Here is a 12,477-nt window from a genome sequence, read left to right on the forward strand (position 1 = left end):
TGGTGTCCTGCACCAGGGAGAAAACATCACTATCAACAATAACATAGTCAATGAGACTTTTCATATTCCTTGCCTCTTCTCTCCATGTGAATTTGTGCACAATTTTATGTTGGAACATGGTGTTAGTAATAACCAGTCCATGTCCTGAGCAGAAATCCAATAGGTATTTGCCATTATTATTAGTAGCTTTGCTCTTTTCTCCAAATTTTTCCAAAACATTTTTGTATGTCTGACAATCACACCCTACTCAGCTATTTAGATCCCCAACAAGGACCAACTTTTCCTCTTTCATTGTGTCAGTTGCTTTCTCTAAAGCCTCAAGAAATTCTTCCACTTCTTCCTTAGCAGAACCTTCTACGGGACTATAGGCACAAATAAATCTCATTGTCCAGTTCCCAATTCTCATATTTTCCCACATCACTCTACTTGAAAGTGCCTGCCATTGAAGAACATTAGCCTCATATTTAGTGTTGAATACTATGTCTACTCCTTTTTTTCCTTGATTGTCATTGCTGGAATATAACATTTTGTATTTATTGCTCAGAAAGATCTCACCAGTTTTTGCCTTTTTGGTTTCAGTCACCCCTATCATGTCGATCTGGTACTTATCCAATTCCTCAGCTAGCTCCATTTCTTTTGCCATTCAGGCTTCTTATGTTGATAGTACCGATTATGAACTCTGGTATTATTGAGTTGGAGTGCGTTTTAGGAATTGTTCCAGTAGCTGACTTTTCGTTGTTTGCCCTTGCGAACGATATAGACACTCATGTCATTTATGGATTCCGCAACAGAAATATGTGGGCAGTAATTGAAGAGTACCTGTTCCTGTTTCTCAACCATTGCCATCCTGAAACAGTATTATTCATTAGTATATGGGAGAAATGCTAATAGCAAGGGTAGTCAAACTTACTTTATGTAAGAACTACATGTGATAACCTTAATTTCTTTCAAGCTTACACATTGCTCAGAATTCATTGTAAAGAATTTATGGAGACAAAAACACACATGTTAGAGTAATTATTTTACTTATTATTATGTAACATCTCCTGGGAGTCCAAAGACTCATCGAGGGAGGGCACCTGCTCTACAACTCTCCGTCTCCACCACTCCATTAATTGCAATTACCTTCATCATCTGCACCATCTACCACCAACCACCACTATTTTCACAGACAATCACAAACATCCATGCCCATGGTGAGATTCGAACCTGCAGCCTTTTGGCTGGAGACGATACGCTAACCACTCTGCCAATCCGGCCCAGTGGTTAGCGTATTCGCTCTCCAGCTAAAAGGCTGCAGGTGCGAATCCTGCCATGGGCATGGATGTTTGTGGTCATCTGTGGAAATACTAGTATTAGTGGTGGGCGGTAGATGCCGTTGGTGTAGTTGGATTGAGTGGTGGAGACATAGAGATGTGGAGTAGGTGCCCTCCCTCGATGAATCTTTGGACTCCCTGGAGGTGTCACGTAATAATAATAAAATAATAATAATCAGGCTGGCATTGAGTGTTATTTTAGAAAAAATAACACTTAACGTTTCAAACTCTGTATCAGGGTCACCATCAGGAAAACATACGTATGCACAGGACATCAGCTACATAACACTACACAAAAGTAAGATAAATCTGAATGCTTTGTTAATCATTTTACCCTAACTTTGACCTCTGGTGAGGAAAAAAAAATAATAATAATAAATAAAAAGTTGTACACAAATATAAATTAATTAACAAAATAATAAATGATTTTTTATACATATAAGTATAATAACATACTGCTGATAAAAAAAAAAAAAAAAAAAAAAAAAAAAAAAGGTTTTACACTGGAACTACATTAAAAACATTTCTAGTCCTCTTATATTAAGGTTTTCTTGTGTTGGGGTTCTGCCATCATGTTCTAGATGCTATATAGATTACAGATGGGGTCCTCCCGATTCTTGGAACTACTAATTCATCGTTTTTGTTGAGATTCAAATGATGTTTCAGCATCTCACAAAGTTCCTTGAAGGTTTTTTAAAATCAGTTTTTGGTAAGGTGGATTGAAAAGGAACCAAGTAGGGTCTTGGTTCCTTTCCAGTTGATTCTGTGACATGTTTGAAGTGCATGGTCTGACAGGCCTGTTTTACATAGTGGAGAAATTTAATGTGCCGTTTGTGTCCATTTTTTCTTATTGGGATGGAGCACACTATTTCCTCTATGTAAGGTAATGGTTGCAGGTGCACCGAATTTTGTAAATCCTTGGATGGGCAAAGTAGGGAAGCAAATTGTTGGATGAACTGAGTATACGTTTTAATTTTGCAGGTGATTTGAGGGTTGCCTTAATGTTGTATTTATGTAGTGTTCTATCTATTTTTTCTGATATTACTCTAACGCAGCATTTCCCAAACAATATTCTGCAGAACACTAGTGTTCCATGGAAAATGAATAAGTGTTCTGTGAAAAATTATCAAAATTAATATGAGCCTGGAATGGTTTTAAATGCTGCAACAAGTTCAAACATGTTTGAAAATCAGGCTCTCCTCACTTTGCATGTGGATTGTGCTATTAATGCCAGCACGTGGTGGTCTTGACTCAGCCGCCCATGGTTGTCGACACCTCTGAGTGCGAGTGAAGTATGAAGGCATTATCTATTCTAGGAATGTGCAGGCACAAGCAAGGTCAATGTGATGCACTGTGGCCTGGCACACCTGTAGTGTGTGCTATCAGATTTTTGCAATTCAAAATCACAAAGTTTTTTATGTTGAATTTTTTCTTGACAATTATTCATAAGACTATTACACTTTTTTTATATAATCTTTGTCAATTTAAATCTTCGAGATTTGACAAAGATTATATAAAAAAAGTGTAATAGTCTCACAAAGTTTTTTTTTTTTATGTGGTTACTACCCATGAAAGGTTATTATTAAACTTATAGGAAATTTGTACCATGGGTGGTTTGAAAGTGGTCTAAAATCTCTTCCCTCCAATATAGCTGATCTTATTAGAAAGCAAAAAAATTAGCCATCAAATCTCTAAGAAATAGCCAAGAAATAGTACATTCTTCCACATTGTGTGAATGATTTTAGATTCTTTTCAAATGCATCTAAGTTAATTAAATCTCATTCTGAGAAATTGAGTGATTCCGACCGGCTTAATTTAGATAAACAGCTGGAATATCCTGAAGAATATGAAGTAAATTTAATCACTGACAGTCAGCCCAAAGAGATTTCACAGAAACAACTTTAAAATATTTTTAGTACAATCGAAGTTTTTAAGCACCAGTGCTTAGAGGCTGAATCTTAAGAAGAAGAGAGAAGCAGTAAAATTTGAAGTAGAAGAGGTGATAGGACCATACTACCGTCAGTTGTATGAAAAGAAGAAACAGAATGCCCACCAAACTACGTCAGCTCAATTCTTTGTTAAGGAGCAGAATAATAAATTTATATTCTGAATATGTTTTATTGTCTTTCAGCTTCATGGATTTCTTTTAACTAGGCCCCTGAGATATAGCCTAATTCCTTTTAAAAAAAAAAAATTAATTAAAGGTCAAAAAATAAATTTGAGGAATTATACTTTTTCCTATAGGCTATTATATTTGATTAGTGCATTTTCGATTAATGCACCTGTTTTAAGGAATGCATTAGGTGCATTAAACGAGGGATTGCTGTAATAATAGACTCCAACAGATCCACAAACTGACCTAAGACATTTGACAGCAGTAGGAAGAGACATCACTGGGTTTATCTTCAAGCTTCAGTTCTTCAATAAAATTTTTGAACTGTCAGTAGGTCTTCCCATTATAATGTATGAAATTGACAATTTCAAGAACAGATTTCATAACTTCTTCATACTTGAAGTATCTGGCCTCCAGGTGTCCATGATGAATAACACAATGAACAGTTGTGTTATTCATCAGACAATGAAAGAAATTGACTTGTTAATCAGCTTCGATATTGTCTCCCTCTTCACAAACATTCCCCATAAAGAAACAATAGAATTACTAACTCAAAAATTTCCATCTGATATAGTTGAATTGTTCAAGTTTGTTATTACATCAGGTTACTTCACCTGGAAAGGTCTAATTTACAAGCAAGAAGAAGGAACAGCAATGGGATCTCCTTTATCACCAAACCTAGCAAACTTGTTTCTGGAACACCCTGAAGAAAAAATATTCAAAAAAAATTGCAGGCTGGGATCATCCCAAACATGAATTACAACTGTTTCTAGATAAAATTACCCTTCTTCATCATCGCATCAACTTTACATTAGAAAAAGAATCTCCACAGAGTATCTCCTTTTTGGATTTACACATCCAAAGAAAAGAAGAAGGTTCCATCGGCACGTCTTTCTTTCGCAAGCCTACATTCTCAGGTCGCTACATTCACAATTCTTCTACTCATCATCCATCTCAGAAATCTGGCATTATTAAATCACTAGTTTCCAGAGCACACAAATTCTGCTCCTCTGAAGAATCTTTAAACCAGGAATTAGAAGTAATCAAAAATACAGCCATCCTAAATGGATATAATCCGAAAACAACTCAAAAAAATCATCAGTCACTTCTTCACACATCAAACCAGACAGGAAGAAGTCCATAGGATTCCCATACCTTACGTCAAAGGCATCTCCGAACGTCTTTCTAAAATTATGAAGAAATACAATTTTGCCACTTCTTACAAACCTATCAATCAACCAAATTTACTTTGGACAGACAGGTAGGTCTGTTCAGAAACGCATCTCGGAACATCAAGACCACATTCGTCTTTTTAAACCGCAAAAATCTGGCCTCTCTCAACACAGAATTGAAAATCCAAACCATAGGATCCATTGGGAAAAGTCTAAACTTTTACATAGATCTTTATATAAACATGAACGTTTATACAAAGAAAGTTCTGAAGCCCTACTACACAGACCAAACTTAAACCGCAACAACGTTCTTACTATTCCTAAAGTATGGGAAATTGTCATACAAAATTGTGTTAAATAATTATTTTTTTATTTTTTATTATTATTTTTTTTTTTGTAACACGTTACGCACCTTTAATGAGATTCTATTGTAAGCATGTGCCCTAACTGTATGTTATTCTTATTATTGTTTTAAACTACTGTACTGATGATGTCCTAAGATACTTAGGATGAAATATTTACAATTAAATAATTTTCACTGTGGTTAATACATGTGTTTCTTTTAATTACACCCTATGTAATATGGCACGAAGCTAGTGTTTGTGCTATTAGTTGCTGAAGTTTTGTGTTATTTGGATCTAACACTGCAGTGACTTCAGCTATATTCTTCTTAACAAATTCACCATCAGAATATGTACGTTTAGCATGAGGAATATGCCGTGATATAACAAAAATAGCTTGAGTCATTGTATTGGCTCCCTTATTGAACATTTTCAATAGTGTCTGCTGGCTATTTCTTGATGATTTTAATACAGTTAACTTGTTTTTCCATAATTCTGATTTAGGCTGATAATCAGGCAAAAAGTTTTTGTGATTTATTTCATAGTGGCATTTCAAGTTACTGGCTGTGTGATGACTGAGTAATACATTGTAGATAAGACATAAAGGTTTACCTCCTTTAACAGTGAATGCAAAATCTTCCTCCTACTCTTGGTTAAAATTTCTGTTTTTTTTCATCTCATACTTTTGCTTCTTACAATTTGATGATGCCATCTTCCTTCACAAAATTTTCATAGACAATTAAAAAAAAATTAAAGTGTAAAGAAACATTAAGCTCCAACATGTGCAACACATCCAAACTCTACAGTGCGTATCACACTTGCACTCCGCTAGTTTCACTGCATGTAACACAGCCATACACACCACAATCACTCAATCGTAAAATGTGTCTGAAGCAACTGCTTGACAAGGGCGGTGATGTGAGGAGGGGCACCATCCTGCATAAAAACTGCTGAATCCAGGCACTGAAGCTGTTAAAGTGTTGGACTCACCTGATTAGCCTGAGAGAGATTCATATTGCTGGCCATTAACAGTGCTTTACTGGCAGGGAAGGTTCGATAATGAATTCTGACATAAAACCACACCAGACTGTGACCTTGGGGGGGGGGGGTTGAAGCTGAATCTGTTACACAAAGTGTATTTGCAGTTTCGCAAATTCTGCAGTTGTGCATATTCACAGCACTGTCCAGATGGAAGTGAGCTTTGTCAGTCCAGAAAATGTTCCATGGCTAGTTATTGTCTAGTTCAGTCCAAGCAAGAAACTGCAGGGCAAATGTTACTCGTGCACTCCAGTCAGGATTAAGCAGTTGCTGAACGTGGGAAATCTTGTATGGATAACAGCTCAGAATTTGCCTTAAGACTTTGTGAACAACCATGCTTATGGATTTGTCTAAAGACCGTGCAATATGCCATGTGCTGCTGCTTCCTTTGACATTTGCCATCCTTTCTTCCTCTAATGCTGTGGCTACTTCCTCCACTAACTGCCATTCGATGGGCTTCCATCCTCTGCCAGGTTTGACTAAAAAACCTGTCTCTTCACATTTCTGGATAATTTTGCACAAACCATTTGCAGTCATAGGACCTGTTTTTAATCCCTTTAATGTTCTGAACTTTGGCCATGCTAGCAAGACACAACTTTTATTTTGGTAAAACAGCTTCACGAGAAGTGCACAATCCTTTGGTAAGGGTGACATTGTGCTTTACACATTGTCTGCTCACAGGCAATGAACTGACACATTCCACAGCTACCTGCTTTTATAGAAGCTTCTTTCGAAGCATACATCATTGGGGGACATTTGTCATTTGAATAAATGGTATACGGTCACAGCATTTCACTATATACTTGGACTATCATATGTAATTTACATATATTGCCCTAGTGAAACTTTTAGAAGTGATGTTGATTTTTGTTCAAAACAAAATTCCATTGCAGCACACATCATCATGTTAAATATTAAATTGTTCTGCTGAGTAGTTACTCAGTTACATCTTTTCAAAATGTGAACTTTAATTATAATCACCCTGTATTTCTGTGAGCTGCATCTGGCTCACAAGCCACCGTTTGGCCACCCCTGCTATACAGAGTCTAGTAATGTCTGAAAGTGAATGTTAACTAAGTAGCATGTTAAATGCATGCAACTCAAATGCAGGTATGACAAACTTAACATCAGAAAGATTTATATCTATACCACTGTTAATGTGTATAAAGTTTTCAAGTTGAGGAATAATCAATGGGTTTCAATGTCATTTGCAGTGTGGAAGAGCATAAACTTGTGAAGCTCATTTTGTCTTTTACTGATGCCAGTTCATGTTAAATAGGAGAAACAGCTGCCAAACATTTATACATGGTTCACCAACAATTCTCATCATAACATTGTGAGCAACTTCTGTTTCTTTTCAGTGAACACATCTACCTTTATTTTCTGCAAAATGAGCCCACCCACCAATCCCTTTTAGATGTTTCTCTCAGGATTAAACACGTGGTTGCAGTACAGTGGTTCGCTATCTAATTTTGGTCATTTGAGTCACTGAATACTTGAATTGCAGATATGTAAATAGTTAAATTAGCAATAGTCCTCATTCCTGGCCATCACTTTCCTGACCTGACACAAGATTTCTATTTATGAGAATGCATGAGGAATCTGTGTATAAGAAGAAACTGCAGACATATCATTTTACATTACTGAATCATGAAAGTATACAGAAAGCAGCTTGTGCTGTTTTAAAAAGAGCTCAGTTTTGTATAGCCAATGTAGAATACTATTTCAGACAAGACATTTAATTGTGTATATGTACACATACCAGTGTTCTGTTTCATTTTTTTTCAAGTATGGATGTGCACTTGAAGTAATTTCAATAATATAGGTATTTCTTCGAATTTTTCTCTTCCCTTTCATCGTAACCATGAACAGTTGAGACTGACCAGTGATATTAACAAACTTTAGAAGTTTGGCATGCATTTCATGGGAACAGCCTGTGTGTGTGTTTACAGTATTCTCTTGGCATAATCCATAGTTCAGGATTCCTTGTTACAACCTAGTGAATTAGTAAGAGAAGCAGTCTCGATTCAAGGAATAAATCTCAGAATAGCACAGATGCTAGAAGTGATTTTACTGAGGACATGCAGGCTGTAGAATTCGGTTGATAGAAGAAAGATTGGTAATATGATAGAGATATTTAAACTGTTGAAAGTAGTTATAGGGTTGACACTGGGGAGTTCTTTTATATGGAAGATCAAGAGGAAGGAGCAAGGACAAAGGGCTATCCCGAAGTTTCAAAACGAAGTTCCTGAATAATAATAATGAGAGTTTTCAGAAGGATGGATATAGAAGATTCACAAATGTATTCAAGGTCTTAAGAAATCTGTCAGTATTATTATAGGCCCTCTGCAATTGTTCAAAATTTTGACATTCACCAGTCTGATACTGAATTTATTGGATAGGATGGATTAAAAGGCAAGTTAAGAATGGCTGCACATAAAAATAAATAAATAAAAAAAAGGGGGAATTGTCCCAATAAGATGTGCACTTGAAATTGCACAGGGAGGGAGAATTTAATTAGCGATCCTAACTATTCATAAACTAAATGAGCACATTAAAAAAAAATCAGCTAATGCCTTTATTTATTCCCGTATATAGGGAGTAGATGAGGCCGTTTAGCCTATCTAACTTTTGGAGACTGAGTGGACACTTCAATCTCCACTGGCAGCCAATCAGAGATAGCTGGCCCGAGGCTATCACTAATTAAGCGGCACGCAGTGAAGAGAGATGGCTCAACAAGTGCCGCCATCTCGTAGTCCCTAACACTCGTATTTAATGTCTGAAATAACGTGGGTTCTACAGTCGATTTTCTTGAGTTTACAGGATAAAAAAACCCAAGTTTCCGGGAGAAAAACCCACTTGCCTGTGCCAGAGATCCACTAACTCGGGAACCAGTCGAAAAAAGGCTTAGAAAAATTTCTTCTAGTTGCTGACTAGATTCGAAACCAAGAAGTCTTCCTTCGTGGGGTCAAGCGCCATGGTGTGCAAACGCCACATCCGCTGAGCTCTTTAAATGAGCACATACAAATACAAAGTTCTAAACAAGTAGAAAGCATTGGGCATAATGGACAAAAGCAGAATATGCAATTATGAGAGAATGCCAGAAAATATCAGCCAAGAGAGAGAGAGAGAGTAGTGGTGGAAAAAGTTATCAAATAATATAGATTGAAACTTTCTGTAAAATTAATTATGGGAGGGGAAAAAATGGAGGTTTTATTAAAAAGTACATACACATACAGTTTGATAAAAATCATTGATGAGCTGTTATTTTCAGAGTGCTTCTTGTAGGAATTTCATTAATTCAGGAAACAAAATAACTGTTGATATTTCTTATTAGTGATTAAGAGAGGGAAAACTATTTTAATATATGTATCTCCATTATGCCATATAAAAATTTGGCATATTGCATGGAAGTAGTAAGTAATTTTCCTGAATATTCTCTCTCTTGATGATAAAAGGAAAGGATGACTGAGAAAAATGATAGTTTATTACAAGGATTGGTATTATTATTATCGTGACACCTGCAAGGAGTCCAAGGACTCATCACGGGAGACACTCCACTCTACTCTGCCACACACATCTTTCCATCTTCTGTATTACTTAATACATTCGCTGCCAACTATGAGTATACTCGCAGTTGGTATACGAGCCTCACAAACCAACTTCGAATATACTCGTATGTCGATTACTGACCTCTGTGAGATTACTCGTACTGACCTTGAAGAAGTGAAAGTGTTAAATTCTGAATGAAAAGAATTATGAAACACTATTATATTATAATTCTTTTCATTCAGAATTTGGGATTTAACATAGTCTGCCATTCCCAGAGCCAAATTTGCTCATCAGACAAATAGCAAATTATTCACTTACTGACTGTTATATATCCCATAAATGTAAAATATCTGTATGTTCTAGTAGTTGTGAGTTATTTATCCTGTGATAATTCTTGGTAGAGTGTATATATCCTAAGTGAACTGTGCACAGAAACTTAATCCGTTTATGTGAACCATTGCCAAGGGCATAACATGTTATCGGAAATTGAGTGCTGTATGAAATAGTTGAAGTTATCCGCCAGCGCACATTTTGCCTCTAGTTACTATGCCATGTTAACAAAGTCATCCAGCAGCGCACATTTTGGCACTAGCTGCAGAAGAAACATGCGCTGTTCATGGAAAAAGGAACCAATGAAAGAACAAGGCATGAATTATAAAACGGGTTGCGGAGACAGCAAATCTCTCTTATTCTTATCCTGTTCACTTACTCCCTCATCTCGTGGTTGTGGAAGATGAGAAGTATAGCGGGAGCTTCCAAGGAACCCTGAATGATGGTCATCTCAGGTTAAGGCAGGCATGTGTTCCCGAGCCAACCAGATCGTTACGGTGAATCTGGATCCCACTAAACTACTGTGACCTGAGACCAGTAACTAGGTTCCTTGATGCAGTGAAAGACATGCCCTACATGAACCAGACCCTATCCACAGATATGACCAGAGAGAGGATTCCTGAGAAGCAAGGAAATGCTATCCAGAGCACGTGATAATAGACAAAGTATATCATCTGTCCTGGTAAGGAACTCTTTTCTATGTCTTTTGAGAATGTACTATGAGGGGAAGAGTATTGCCTTCTTGATTGTTCAAGTTTAAAAGTGTGATATCTTGAATCTTGGGCCAAGAGAATGTGATATAAGTTAGACTTGCTAAGGTTTACAGTTATAGATTGATAGGACTCTAGAATTCCTTGGTGTGTAATTAATGATATGTGCTTTGTTATATCCTGAACGACCAAGCAGAATGGACATTTGAAGTATATTGAATTGATAATTTTTGTCTATAAATTGTGCTTAGAAGCTTATAACACTAAGAAGGGTAGAAACCTATATGTTGAGAATTTAACCGTGCTCAGTATATTATACTGTAAGATTGCTATTGTTTTATTGAGAACTTCTTAATCCCTTGATCAATTAACTTATGTTTAGAATTTTCTTAATTAGTGTAAATGCATATGTTAATGTATTAAATGTTTTGTTTAAATTGAACCTTGTGTTTGCCTGAATTTTGATTGCACCGCTCATTTTATTAGTTCGGATCTAAATGGGAACCCAAAATTAACATAAGAGCAGGGAAAGATTAGAGAGCCACGACTGCTATATAACTTAAGGTAAAATAGATAAATTATCTAAAGAGTATTTCATTCCAATTTAGATCACTGTAGTATTGTACTTGCTGATTATTGATTCCTTGATATTGTTCTTACAACCTCCTGGACACGAGGTGGCTCAGCTTAAATATAAATTTTCTCTGTGTTCGAAAGGGGAATCAATCAGCAGAAAGAACAAGGGAATTAGCAACCCCTCCCCGTCAATAACCTCCTTGTTGTTCTAGCTCATGTACATTATTATCCATTTAGAGAATAGGCCTAGAATGTCTCGTGACTGAATACCGAAAGTAGAGTTAGAGGCAATAGATAGATAGAAATTGGAATACTGTATTCAGGCGAGGAGAGAACGTTGCAAAAAAAAAAAAAAAAACGTACCAACAAAAGTGCTTGCTGTGCGGTAACAAAGTTGCCTGAGGAGCATGGCAGCAAACATGTTAATTCTCCACCTACACACAATAACACTACTACAGTATTTTTATTTTATTTTTTTTTTTGACTGTTAATTGTGTAGATGGCCAATTTGCCTGTATGCAGAATAAAAAATAAAAAAAAAACTGTTTACAGAAGAAAAAGTGGTATAATTTACCTGCTGTGCTTAGTTCACTCACAGAGAACTAACACGTTGAAATTTACTTGAAGTTTCACATGGAAGTAAGTTTGGTGGATTGTGTTGTTATTTCTTAGACTGTTTTTCTCATTATGAGTTGGTTAAATTTAGTTGAGCTCAATGCCCACCATCTTTGTTTATTGCAGTTTAATGTGAATGAAAGTATATGAGAGTGAATTATTATTAATTTTCGTTTTTAATGACTTGTGTATGTATGTTTACTAAATGAATTCGTGTATAATTGCCATAAATAATATTTGATTGATTAAACTATTTATTTGGATATACATGGAATAATTTCAGCTTCAGCTAGAGTAATTAAGATAATGTTTCTTTCCATTGAGTTTGAAATCAGTATCATTTCCTAAAGACAAAACTAGTTAGCATTTAAAAAGATCAATTCCGAAAAAATAAAAAAAACATCAGAATCTTTACTTTTACTGAAGAAATTGGACAAAGACACTCATTCATATGTTTCCTAAAAAGGCTCCATTAGAAAATTGAAAAAGCTGCTGAGGTGATACACACTCTAGCTCAGTGCAGCAAAAAATGAAGTTATGATACTTAACAATGAAAAAGTGTGGAATCTTCATTATTATTATTATGACTCTACAGCCCATATTGAGCCACCATGTCCCTCTTTTCTGCCTATTAACTCAACTTTGCAACCCATACACCTCAACCTATCCTCATAAGGAGCATTCCACAGACTTGTCATCATCTTGGTAATTCTT

General features: G+C 36.0%; 2 protein-coding genes across 2 annotated transcripts in view; both read left to right on the plus strand.

Moving 5' to 3' along the window:
* The window catches only part of LOC150100980 (nephrocystin-4-like), a 173,582-nt gene extending 168,061 nt beyond the window's left edge, over positions 1–5,521 (plus strand). Inside the window, exon 12 of the mRNA XM_090401950.1 lies at positions 5,447–5,521. Coding sequence (XP_090258076.1) covers positions 5,447–5,521 — 75 coding nt within the window. The remainder of the gene's footprint in view (positions 1–5,446) is intronic.
* Positions 5,522–7,062: 1,541 nt separating this feature from the next.
* LOC150100981 (nephrocystin-4-like) overlaps positions 7,063–12,477 on the plus strand; it is a 191,322-nt gene continuing 185,907 nt past the window's right edge. Inside the window, exon 1 of the mRNA XM_090401955.1 lies at positions 7,063–7,090. Within this exon, the coding sequence (XP_090258081.1) occupies positions 7,063–7,090 (28 nt within the window). The remainder of the gene's footprint in view (positions 7,091–12,477) is intronic.

This window comes from Typopeltis vanoorti, chromosome 12 (assembly GCF_054136105.1).
Source record: "Typopeltis vanoorti isolate ZY-2024b chromosome 12, IOZ_Tvanoo_1.0, whole genome shotgun sequence".
Lineage (NCBI taxonomy): Eukaryota > Metazoa > Arthropoda > Arachnida > Uropygi > Thelyphonidae > Typopeltis > Typopeltis vanoorti.